Below are 12631 nucleotides of genomic sequence, written 5' to 3'. Positions count from 1 at the left end.
GCTTTGGTACTACAATGCCAGAGTAGAGTGGTAGCAAGATAGCTCATATGGCCTACGAAAGCTAAAATATTTACCATCTGGACCTTTACTGAAAAGTTTGCAGAAATCTGATGTAGAATATTCAAATGGTAAGCATTAAAGAGCTGTTAATTAACAAAAGAATACGTAAGATTAGTATAGTGCAGATTTGATTATAATACAACAAGACTTAAATATCAGATTTCATGCATGTGGAAAAGTGTTGGACTTGAAGGTCATGTTGCCATCATTTAAATCGTTTTTGTCTTGGTCTTCTGGAATTTTTTTTGAGCCAATCTAGAAAATTTGCCACATCATTTTAAGTCATCCCCCAACATAATATCTCAATATGATTATCTTAATGAACTATATTGAAAGTATTTTTAATATGTTGCTACTTTTCAATTATCCTTATATATAATGGTGTTTACTAATAACCAATTTTTAAAAAGTGTGCCTTTACTTTTTTCTCATCCTCCTCTCTGTAGGGACCTTACCACCACTACTTGAAAAAAAAAAAATAGTCAGTTGTACTAGCTTTGATTTAGTCAAGTCATTTTTCATGGAGGCTGAACATTTTACAAAAGTACATTACCACTGTCACAGAGGAATTTATTCTTGCAGTCAGTCTCTTCAATTTGGCAGAGCTTAGATGGAATGCATGGTTGGAAGGTCACCAGGGGCTCAGTACATGGTTGTCCCTCAAATTGACTAGGGCGCAAGACAGATCTAACCTTAGTCTGAAAGGAAAGGAGAAAAATGTGAGTAACTCCAAAGCAGGGTGAAGGTCAAAATGCATCTAAGAAAACTGGACTTTCCAATCACAGTGGTGATGTTTCCTAAATTTTATTAGCAATTCCTTCTGTTTCATTATTGGGCATATTTAGGGAAACCACTACCTTCCTGGACCTCAGTTTCCCAACCTCTAAAATGTGGAAGTGGAGCAAAACAATTTCGAAGGCTTCCTCTAACTCTGAAATCATGTAGTTTAAATTGCGTCAACACAAAATGTATAACTGTTTATTGAGTGTCTCCTGAGTACATTAAATTCTTCCAGCAATAACAATAGTCCCTCCATATCTCAAAGGCTGTGTGAAGTGATAAATGTGAAAGGATTTTGAGGTTCTTTTGCATAAGGAGGTCACCATGGAAACTAAGGTTGTCACAATCTCCACACTTTAAAAGGATTTTAAATGGTGAGTAGTAAAATGGAGAGTCAGGGAAGGATAGAAATATGACAAAACTTATAAGTATTCACTTTGACAATGGAAAAGTTCAAGTTCAAACTGCAGCTACTTCATTAATTAGTGGTATATTCTTGGGCAAATTATTTAACCCCTAATGAGCTATAACTTACTCCTCTATAATATGGGTAGAAAAATACCATGTGATGTAAATTTTGAATAAAGTAGTACATGTAAGGGATCCAGAATAGTTTTTCTCAGAGAATGGGTGCTCCATACATGAGTTTCCTTTTCTTCTCTAAGGTGTGCATGGTCAGCACACATGATGCCGACTGGGCTCACATGGGTCAATGCCCTTACAGAAATGAGCATGACATGGGTAAATATTGCAGCTGGGAACAATAAACATAGTGGGGGACTTTCCCATGGGGGGAGGTAATTTAGAAGCAGGGCAGAGAGTCAGGTTTTTGATTCATTCCTCTCACTTCCGGTTAGTTTGAAGGACTTGACTGGAGTCTGATTTCTCTTTCAAAATTCTCAGAAGGCACAGGCAGTGGAATTCAGATATGCATAAAGATAATAGCAATCCTGGAGGTAGAATTTCCTTTTGGCATTCATATGACAGTAGGGCATATAAAGTGAATCTCTTCCTCCAACCCCTCCAAAAATAAACTGCTAAAGGAAAAATTCTTCCAGTGATAGTAGAATAGTTTATTTTCAGAAATTGAAGCAATTCAGCATTTCTATGTTGTTGAACCTGTCAGATTTCAGAGAACTGCTGGGTTGTGATTTACATTTCCCGGGTGTGTCCACATGCTACTTACCTGTTTTTGAACACACGGGTCACAGTCTGACCATGGCCCATAATCTCCCAAGAGGCAGTTGATAGGACATGTTTGCCAGTTACATTGCCTGGTCTCCTGCTTAGTGCAAAGCTGGTCACATGAGTTATCCCAATAGTAATTATCTACTACTATTTGTCTGCAACAATAAGGAAAAAAATTGCTTAAAACCAATTATTTGCTTTGGCTCTAACTCTTTAAGAAAAATGTCATTGAACATTACAGAGAACAAAAGAAGAGCAAGTTTTCATGGGAATTCAGGCAGGTTGGAATATTTATGGTTTACATACTTGGAACTCAGGATCAGCTCTAGAATTTGTGGGGCCCAGTACAAAATGAAAGTGAGGGATCTCTTGTTCCAAAGTGAGGAATTTCAAGATAGTGATTGCAAATCATGAAACCAAGAATAAAGCCATTCTAAGCTTGGTGGTCCCTGTGACTGTACTGGTCACATTCATGAAGCTGGCCCAATAGATCTAAAAGGTGAAAACAGAATGTTTTAAGTACCATAATTCAGATAAGGTCAGGGTAATGTGAGACTGAAGATTTAAACACAAGGTGATAGGCGAAAGACATCTTGAAAAATGTACGTGAATTCCCCAGGTAGAAGAGGTAAGGCGTTCAGAGGGAATGACAAAATTAGAACCAGAAGAGAGAGTGAACCGTCCAGGGAGATGCTTGTGTGACCTTCCAGGAAGGAGTGTATGATTGACATATATTGTACTTCATTTGGTAGGAAGAGAGCTCCTGAAGGTCTCTTGAGTAGAAGAGTTTTATAAGCAAATCTGTTTTCACACACTTAGCTAATGGTTTATTGGAAGTCAATTGGTACTTTTAATGAGATTTGCACTACATATGTAAAGATAGCTTCCTTTTAAAAAGTCTGTAAAATGTGCTATAATAGTTAATAGCGAATAGCCATATGCCCTTCTCTCTCAAGTCATGTGAGCATCTCCGTGGTACAAAAACTTTTAACAGATTTATAGAAATTGTGGGGGCTAGTAATCTAAATTAGTGAAATGACTAAATTATTAAATCCTATCAAGTAAACAGTTTTCTTGCCATCTTGTCTATGCCAACAATCAAGCTAAGATGGCTTACAGTGCTGCTCAACTGAGGGTCCTGTTAAACTCAGTTTAATGAGTGGAAAATTCTTTATAATTAACTTACTCACTGTAGGCAAGCAGAGTTATATGTCAATTGAGAAAAATGCTTGAGTAGCAATTCTGAGTAAGTTAGTCAACTGAATATATAGCACAGATTCTTAAATTCTTTGAGGTCCTGTGTTTTTATAGAGAGAAAAAAAAGTATACTTCACTTTAATTTCATGTACAAAAGATTTCAAATTTCATTTAAATTCATAAGCACTTGAGATATGTTTTTCTCTATATCTTAGAATGGAACTTCTGATATTTTTCTCTCTATCCTCAAGGTCACCCACGACATAAAGGAAGGCTACATAGCTCACACCTACCTCTGTCTGCTCTGGGTTCCAGTATTGCAGGTTTTTGAGCAACTGGACCATTGAGTCCATGGGTAGTGATCACAGAAGCAGGATTGGCCTCTGTCCATCAGAGCAGTCAGCAGGATGAAATAGAAGATGAAGTGTCTGGCCATACCTTGAGAATCTCCAGGCCCTGTGGAGGAATGATGCAATACATATACAATATTTGTTGGGGAATAACATTTTACAAGTCATTCTAAGTCACAGACCCAGATGTGATCTTAGGAAGCATTTGCATTTTCTACCTTCCCTAAGGCAAGTGAACAAACAAATTCAAATGCTTATGAGTCCAATTTTTAAAGATTTTGGGGATGGAGATTACCATGGCTATACCACCTAATGCACTATAGTAACTTTCTTTGAAATACAGAGATAGAATACAAAACAAAGTATGCAGTATGTATTTGTAAGTCATTTCAGTCTATAAAATGTTAGAGATTTATGTAATCTTATGTTTCTCAAAGTGACTGCTCATTTTATGTGGGCAGTACTGATAATTACATTTCAGTTTTATACTTTTTTGGGGACTGGAAAAGGAGTTCGGGCTACTTTGTGTAAACCTTTTCCTTGACATCCTTAAAACTTGATAAAGAGAGAGTTCACTGTCTCCAAGATGCATGGAGCCATAGAAATTATCGGAGAAATGGATCTTTAAAACCTCTAGGTAAAACCCCTTTACATTATGGAGATGAAAATGAGGTGCAAGGAGGAGGAAAAGGATTGAGACAGAATGACAAGTAAGACTTCAAGACTTCTGGTTCTTGGATGAGGTGCATCCTTTCACTGAATTTCTAGCAACACTAATTATTGTATTACTGGAGCATCAAGAGGCCTGGAGTTCTACCATCCAGGCCACAAGAGGGTCTTATCCTTACCTGCCAATGAAAATCTCTTACTGGTGGTTCCCTGCTCTGTGCTCTTGAGCCATGAGCACTTGTCAGTTATTTATAAAATCATGTCTGCCCCCAAATATTACCAATTTGATCTTCATATCTCTAACAGAATGCAAGAGGATTGCATATATGCAGATATACATATAAAAGTTTATACATACACATGTGCACAATGTTGCTGTGATAAATACAGTAACTTATACTTCAAAAAATATAATACCAAAACAATCCTTAGCATAGGTTCATCACTCAGTATGAGATTGTCAAATTAGAAATCCAAAAAAAACCAAAGGTCAGATGTTCTCTCTGATATTCATATGCTGATCCATAATTGGGGTCACGGCTAGGGAAGAATGGAGGAACTTTGGATTAAGCAGAGGGGAGTGAAGGGAGGGGAGGGGATTGGTGGTGGGAAGGATGGTGGAATGAGATAGACATTATTACCCTATGTATACGTATGATCGTACAACTGATGTGACTCTGCATTGTGTACAGCCACAGGAATGAGAACTTGTGCTCCATTTATGTACAACGTGTTAAAATGCATTCTGCTGTCATGTATAACTAACTAGAACAAATTTAAAACAAGAAGAAACGACTTTTAGGAGTGTTACACATACAAGATACAAATGAACATACAAAAATATCAGCAGCTTTCTTATACACCTATAATAAATTTTCTGAAATCAAATCAGGGAAGCAACCCATTCACAATAGTACCCTTCTACCCACAAAATAAAATACGTAGGAATCAATTTAACCAAAGAGGTGAAAGGCCTCTACAATGAAAATTATAGAATACTGAAGAAAGAAATTGAAAAATACACAAGAGTATGGAAAAACACCTCTTACGTTCATGAATAGGTAGAATTAATATTGTTAAAATGACCACACTACCAGAAGCAATATACAGATTTAATGCCTTCTCCATGAAAATGTCAATGGAATTAATTCTTTACAGAACTAGAAAAGAATAAACAGTCTTAAAATTCATTTGGAAGGATAAAAGACCCAGAATAGCCAAAGCAATTCTAAGCGGGCAGCGGGCAGGCATCAATGCTGGAGACATCACAATACCCAGCTTCAAATTGTACTACAGGATTATTGTAATAAACACTGCATAGTACTGCAGCATATGTGTGGCTCATTAATGAGTCATGAAATCAATTCTGTGAGCCACAGTGAACAATTTTTTAAGCAAAATAAAATATAAAATATCAGAAAGCTTCGTGTAGATCCTTGGCCTAATTTGTGTACATTTCAAGGGGTCCTTTTCAATATATGAGAAAAGTATTTGATGGACGGGATATGATGAGTAGAGTATATATTGACAAAGGAATGGTTTGCCCTCTTTGCTTGGGGCTATCACTTGGTGTTCATGGCAAGGATACTGTTGTGTCGTGTAGCTTGATATTACCATGACTCTCAGCTGGATGTGGAATCTGTGATATTCAACAGGGTTCATTTGCAAACGTTGTGTTCATTTTTTGGAAAGATATTATCTGTATTTTTTTTTCTTTCTTTGAGTTAGTAGCAAATATTACACTTTGTTCAAAATAGAATAAATTGCTGTTAAACTGGATCATTTCTTTATTAAAAGAAAGAGGATAATAAAATGAAATATACAAAAATGTGTTCCGGATCTGGAATTGTGAATATTGACAATACTGAGCAAAGTATTGACTGCAATCTTCCAACTTTAACTTCATTTGAACCACACTACAAAAAGAAAAAAGTTCAAGTATAAGATGTTATAATAAAGGTTACTTAAAATATGATCTTATCAAATGTGAAAGACCTCTTGAAAGTGATAGACCTTAGGGTGTTTTGGTAATCATATTCTTTTTTTTTTTTTTTTGTAATCTTTTATTGTTTTTATTTTTTTCACATGCCTATAACAAATTTCTAGAACGATCTTAGATTACATTATATATTTTCCATTCTTCTAATCATAGGTTAAAGAAGATGATTAATTAATTTACACAGAAAATTTTTGTAAGTAACTTCCAAAAATCATACTTTATTGTGAGAAATGATGTATGTTCATTATACAACATTTTTGTTTGCTTGTTTTGTGGTGCTTGGATTTGAACCCAGGACCTTGTGCACACTAGGCACGTTGTTATGGTTTAGATGTGATGTCCCCCAAAAGCTCACAGGTGAGACAATGCAAGTAGGTCTGGAGGAGAAATGATTGGGTTATAGCTTTGGCCTAATCAGTTAATTAATCCCTGATGGAATTAACTGGGTGGTAACTGGAGGCAGGTGGGATGTAGTTGGAAGAAGTGGGTCATTGGGGGTGGGGCTACAGAGTATGTATTTTCTATCTGGAGGGTGGAGTCTTTCTCTCTGCTCTCTGATCATCATGTGAGCAGTGTCCCTCCACTACACTCTTCCACCGTGATTTCTGCCTCACCTTGAGCCCAGACAAATGGAGCCTGCTGTATGTGGATTGAGACCTCGAAAATGTGAGCCCCCCAATAAACTTTTTCTCCTCCAGAGTTGTTCTGGTTGGGTCTTTTAGTGACACCAGTGAAAAAGCTGACTAAAACACACGTGCTTTACCAATACATACAGAGTATTTTCAATATACATAACTATACGTGGACTTTAACTACACAAGGGATTGCTGCAGTTGAAGTTTTGACGGATATCCTTCTCATCTCCCCCCCTGCCCCCCCCCCATGTGCCACACTCAGAATGATCCATAGAAGCAGATATTCTTTATGGATTCCTTCTTTTTCTTTTTTTCTTTCTTTTTTTCTTCTTTTCTTTCTTTCTTTCTTTCTTTCTTTATTTCTTCCTTTTTTTTTTTTTTTTTTCTGTGGAGCTGAGGATCCAAACCAGGGACTGGGTATGCCAGGTAGGTACTCTACCACAGAGCTACAGCCTCGGCCGTCAGTCTTTTCTTTTTTTTTTTTTTTTTATTTTGTCAATTTTTTGTATTGTTTCTTTTGTTTCAGTTTCATTGATTTCACCTCTGAGTTTAACTATTTCCTGTCTTCTACTACTTTTGGTGCTGTTCTGTTCTTCTTTTTCTAGGGCTTTGAGCTGTAGTGTTAGGTCATTTATTTGTTGAGCTTTACTTCTTTTATTAAATGCGCTCCATGAAATAAATTTCCCTCTAAGTACTGCTTTCATAGTGTCCCAGAGATTTTGATATGATGTTTCTTTGTTCTCATTTACCTCTAAGAATTTTTTAATTTCCTTCCTAATATCTTCTGTTATCCCTTCATCGTATAATAGCATATTGTTTAATCTCCAGATGTTGGAATAGTTTCTGTGTTTTACTCTTTCATTTATTTCTAACTTCAATCCATTATGATCTGATAGAATACATGGTAGTGTCTCTATCTTCTTGTATTTGCTAACATTAGCTTTGTGGCATAATATATGGTCTATTTTAGAGAAGGATCCATGTGCTGCTGAGAAGAAAGTGTATTCGCTCTTGGTTGGATGGTATATTCTATAAATGTCTGTTAAGTCTAGATTATTGATTGTGTTATTGAGATCTATGGTTTCTTTGTTCAATTTTTGTCTGGAAGATCTGTCCAGTGGTGAGAGAGGTGTGTTAAAATCACCTACTATTATTGTGTTATGGTCTATTGGGTTTCTGAAATTGAGAAGGATTTGTTTGACATACATGGATGAGCCACTGTTTGGGGCATAGATGTTTATGATTGTTATATCTTGCTGATTTATGCTTCCATTAAGCAGTATGAAATGACCTTCTTTATCCCTTCTGACTAACTTTGGCTTGAAGTCCACATTATCGGAAATGAGGATGGATACTCCAGCTTTTTTGCTGAGTCCATGTGCATGGTATGTTTTTCCCCATCCTTTCACCTTTAGTCTATGGGTATCTTTTTCTATGAGGTGAGTCTCTTGCAGGCAACATATTGTTGGATCTTTCTTTGTAATCCAATCTGCCAGTCTATGTCTTTTGATTGATGAATTCAGGCCATTAACATTCAGGGTTATTATAGAGATATGATTTGGTTTCCCGGTCATTTGGTTCATTTTTTAAATTCTATTTATTTATTTCTTTGACACAACTTGTTTCCTCCTTTATTTGACAATTCCTTTAGGATAATTCCTCCCTTTTCTGATTTGCTTCTTTGTTTTTCATCTCTTCCTCATGGAATATTTTGCTGAGAATGTTCTGTAATGCTGGCTTTCTTTTTGTAAATTCTTTTAGCTTTTGTTTATCATGGAAGGATTTTATTTCATCGTCAAATTTGAAGGTAAGTTTTGCTGGGTATAAGATTCTTGGTTGGCATCCATTTTCTTTCAGGGCTTGAAAAATGTTGTTCCAGGCCCTTCTAGCTTTTAGGGTCTGGACTGAAAAATCTGCTGATATGCGTATTGGTTTCCCCCTGAATGTAATTTGGTTCTTTTCTCTCACAGCCTTTAAAATTCTGTCTTTATTTTGTATGTTCGGTATTTTCATTATAATGTGCCTTGGTGTGGGTCTGTTGTAATTTTGTGTATTTGGAGTCCTATAAGCCTCTTGAACTTGATTTTCCATTTCATTCTTCAGACTTGGGAAATTTTCTGATATTATTTCATTGAATAGATTGTTCATTCCTTTGGTTTGTTTCTCTAGGCCTTTCTCAATCCCAATAATTCTTAAATTTGGCCTTTTCATGATATCCCATAGTTCCTGTAGATTCTGTTCATGATTTCTTACCATCTTCTCTGTTTGTTCAACTTTGTTTTCAAGGTTAAATATTTTGTCTTCAATGTCTGAGGTTCTGTCTTCCAGGTGTTCTATCCTATTGGATATGCTTTCTATGGAGTTCTTAATTTGGTTTATTGTTTCCTTCATGTCAAGGATTTCTGTTTGTTTTTTTTTTCAGTATCTCTAACTCTTTATTGAAATGATCTTTTGCTTCCTGTATTTGCTCTTTTAATTGTCGATTGGTGCGATCATTCAATGCTTGCATTTGCTCTTTCATCTCATCGTTTGCTTCCCTGATCATTTTAATTATGTACATTCTGAACTCCTTTTCTGTCATTTCTTCTGCCATGCTGTCATTGGGTTTTATTGATGTAACGTCTAGATTTGTTTGCGGCATTTTCTTTCCTTGTTTTCTCATATTGTTCAGGTATCAGTGGACCGCTGAGATATTGCAGATTTCCTCCATTGACCTACAATGTCCCTGAAGATTTCTATATATATCCCCCCTTAGCCTTCAGTAGGCTGAAGTCTTGGAGGAAGTTGACAATGCGGTGCTCCACAAGGAAGCTGCCCCTCTAGGAGTGGCGGCCCCCAGGTGGGGTATATTCCCTGCTAGTGGGCAGAGGTGCCTCCACTTGTCGACCAATGGTCATCCAAAGGGGACCTAGGCTGCGGGCTGAGGCAAGACCTATTTGGGCCTGAGTCTCTGGTTTTACCGTCCTTGTGGGAAAACCTCACCTGGCAGGGAAGACTCACCCGGTGGGGAGGTCTCGCTGGTCAGTTCCTTCCTAGAGGTTCCCCTCAATTTACAGCTACCTCCTGGGCTGGGCTGCCTTCCTCTGCAAAGTTCCCAGGGGCCCGGCCCTACCTCCTGGGCCTGGGAGCCTCACCCTTTGCAGATGACTCTCCTTAGGCTGCCCCTCCTCAGAGAATCTGCCCGCAGGCCTGGAACCTTCGCTCTGCCCTAAGCCTGTCTCTGTGCGGCTCTTCCACCAAGAAGCCTCCTAGATCCTGGGACCCTGCTCTGCACCTAATCGCCTGGCTGTGCGGCCCCTCCTCTGAGCAGCCACCTGGGGCCCCGTACAATCGCTCTGAGTCCCAGAGACCCGCCACACGCCTCTTCCTCCAGACAGCCGCCCAGTATTCCTGTGCGGTCACTAGGAGTCCAAGCAACTCACTGCGTGCCTCCTCCTCCCACCAACCACCCGTAGCCCTGGGCAATCAATCACTCCGAGTCGAAATGACCCTCCCCGTTCCTTCTCCTTCTCCAGATAACCCCCCTGGGTGTTCAGGAGCGGTCGCTCTGAGTGGCTCTGAATCCACGTGACCCGCTGCACGGGTCCTCTGGGCAGCCGCCCGGAGCTCTGGTGCGGCCACTCAAGACCACGCGTCCCACCACGCTTCTCCTCCAGGCAGCCCCCCTGTGTTCAGGAGCTGTCACTTTAAGTCCAAACAACTTACCACTCGCCTTCTCCTCTGAGCAGCCGCCTGGAGCGCTAATGCAGTCACTGCGAGTCCAAACGACCCGCCGCGCTCCTCCTCCTCCTCCTCCTCCTCCGGGCAGGCCCCGGGGTTCAGAAGTGGTCTGAGTCCAAACAGCTCGCCACGCAGCCCCTCCTCTGGCAACCACCTGTAGCTCTGGTGTAGTCACCCCGAATCCAAGCGGCCGCGCTCCTCTTCCTCCTCCTCATCCTCAGGGCAGGCCCCGGTGTTCAGAAGCGTCGTTCTGAGTGCAAACAGCTCGCCGCGCAGCTTCTCCTCTGGCAACCGCCTGTAGCTCTGGTGCAGTCACTCCAAATCCAAGCGGCCACGTTCCTCCTCCTCCTCCTCAGGGCAGGCCCCGTAGTTCTGAGTCCACACAGCTCTCCTCGCCCCTCCTCCCCTGGGCAGCCGCTGGAGCCCCAGTGGTTGCTCCGAGTCCCAGCGCTGTGCCGAGCGGCCTCCTTTACAGCGCTCCCAGTTGTCCGCGTTCACTGCTCCAGCGGGGGGAGGGGCGTCTCGCCAGCAGCTCTACTTCACAAAGTTTCCTGCGTTCCAGGACCACCGTCCCATCTGGGACGCCTTCCCAACAGGTGAGAGTCACCTGGCTGCTTTGAGTTGGTCCCAAGTGTCTCAATATCTCCTCTTTTGAATCCTGAGTCCTGGAGCAACATGAAATGCAGCCACCCTCTAGGCCGCCATCCTGAAACCTCTCATATTCTTTTTAAATTAATTTTTAAAATTTGTTCTAGTAGTTGTACATGACAGTAGAATGTATTTATACATTTTGATATGTCATACATAAAAGGAGTATAATTTCTCATTTTTCTGATTGTACATATTGTAGGGTCACATCAGTCATGCAGTCATATATGTACATGAGGTAATAATGTCCGTTTCACTCTACTATCCTTCTTACCCCCACACCCCTTCCCCTTCCTTCACTCCCCTCTACCTAATATAAAGTAAATCTCTTCTTCTCTAGTCACCCCCCCTTATGGTGAATTAGCATATGCATATGCTTTTGGTATTTTGGGTTTGGCTTATTTAGCTTAGCATGATATTGTAATAATATTCTTGCAAATGAAATATTAAACCTTCAAAATTAAAAAGATACTTTGAAACTCAGCATTCTGAGCATATTGATAAGCCTCTTGAATATTTTAAAAGAAAGAAAAAAGACAAAGCTATCGACACTATTTCTTCATTGGCCTACTGCTATTGATGAGAAAGTCTTATTGTCATCATATTTTGTTGCCAAAGAAAAAGTTCGCACAGCTGCTGGAAAAATTATCCTTCCAGAATGTTTGGGTATGGTATATTCAATTTTTGATGATAATTCAACTGATAAATTAAAAACTTTGCCTTGGGGGAATATGGTCTAAAGGAAAAAAAGAGAAAATAAGTGGGGATGGGGGATTTCATCAAAACAGAAGAAAGATCAGTAGAGTAGAGGGAGGGGGATAGGAAGGGGGATGACAGGGGAATGAATCTGATCTAACTTTCCTATGTACACGTATGAATATGCCACAGTGAACCTCACCATTATGTATATCCATAACACACTAATTTTAAAAAAGCTGTCAGTAAATAGCAGAACGATCAATGGAGTAAAGGGAATAGGGGGATGGAGGAGGGGAAGGCAAGGGGAAGTACTGGAAATGAAAACAATCTATGCTTAGTGATAACACAATATCCCTTTGAAATTTTGCTATTGCAGAACATTTAGCAATAGCACTTATTACTCAGTTACAATCTGGTATAAATTTTGCAATCCGGCTGGGTGAAAGCACTGATATTGGAAGTTGCATAGCTCTTCTAGATTATGTTAGATGCTATGAAGGATGATTTTGTGCCTTTTAAATTTAAGCTCACATTCAAGTGAATTAGATACTTTTATAGAATTAGGAAAGTGCATTGGGGGGTCAATATAAATTCAACTGGAAAAATTGTAAAGTTATTACAAGTGATAGAACAGCAAGTATAACTGGAAAACATAGCAGAGTAATTAAAAAGTTGTTGGAAGTTAT

The 12631-nt window shown here is 39.3% G+C and overlaps 1 protein-coding gene across 6 annotated transcripts in view; it reads right to left on the bottom strand.

Moving 5' to 3' along the window:
* C6 (complement C6) overlaps nt 1–12631 on the bottom strand; it is a 77424-nt gene that overhangs the window by 52880 nt on the left and 11913 nt on the right. For 5 of the 6 annotated variants that reach the window (XR_013764679.1, XM_079145068.1, XM_079145064.1 and 2 more), the window contains exons 2-4: nt 3519–3681; nt 2027–2183; nt 614–758 (exon numbers count right to left, since the gene is read on the bottom strand). Coding sequence is in view for 5 of the 6 variants with exons in the window: in XM_079145068.1 (XP_079001194.1) it covers nt 614–758; nt 2027–2183; nt 3519–3681 (465 nt within the window). In the remaining variant the exon portion in view is untranslated. The remainder of the gene's footprint in view (nt 1–613; nt 759–2026; nt 2184–3518; nt 3682–12631) is intronic. The other variant, XM_079145066.1, reaches the window with a different exon arrangement.

The sequence above is a fragment of the Sciurus vulgaris genome (assembly GCF_902686455.1).
Source record: "Sciurus vulgaris genome assembly, chromosome: 6".
Lineage (NCBI taxonomy): Eukaryota > Metazoa > Chordata > Mammalia > Rodentia > Sciuridae > Sciurus > Sciurus vulgaris.
This window is presented reverse-complemented; position numbering and strand designations above follow the sequence as displayed.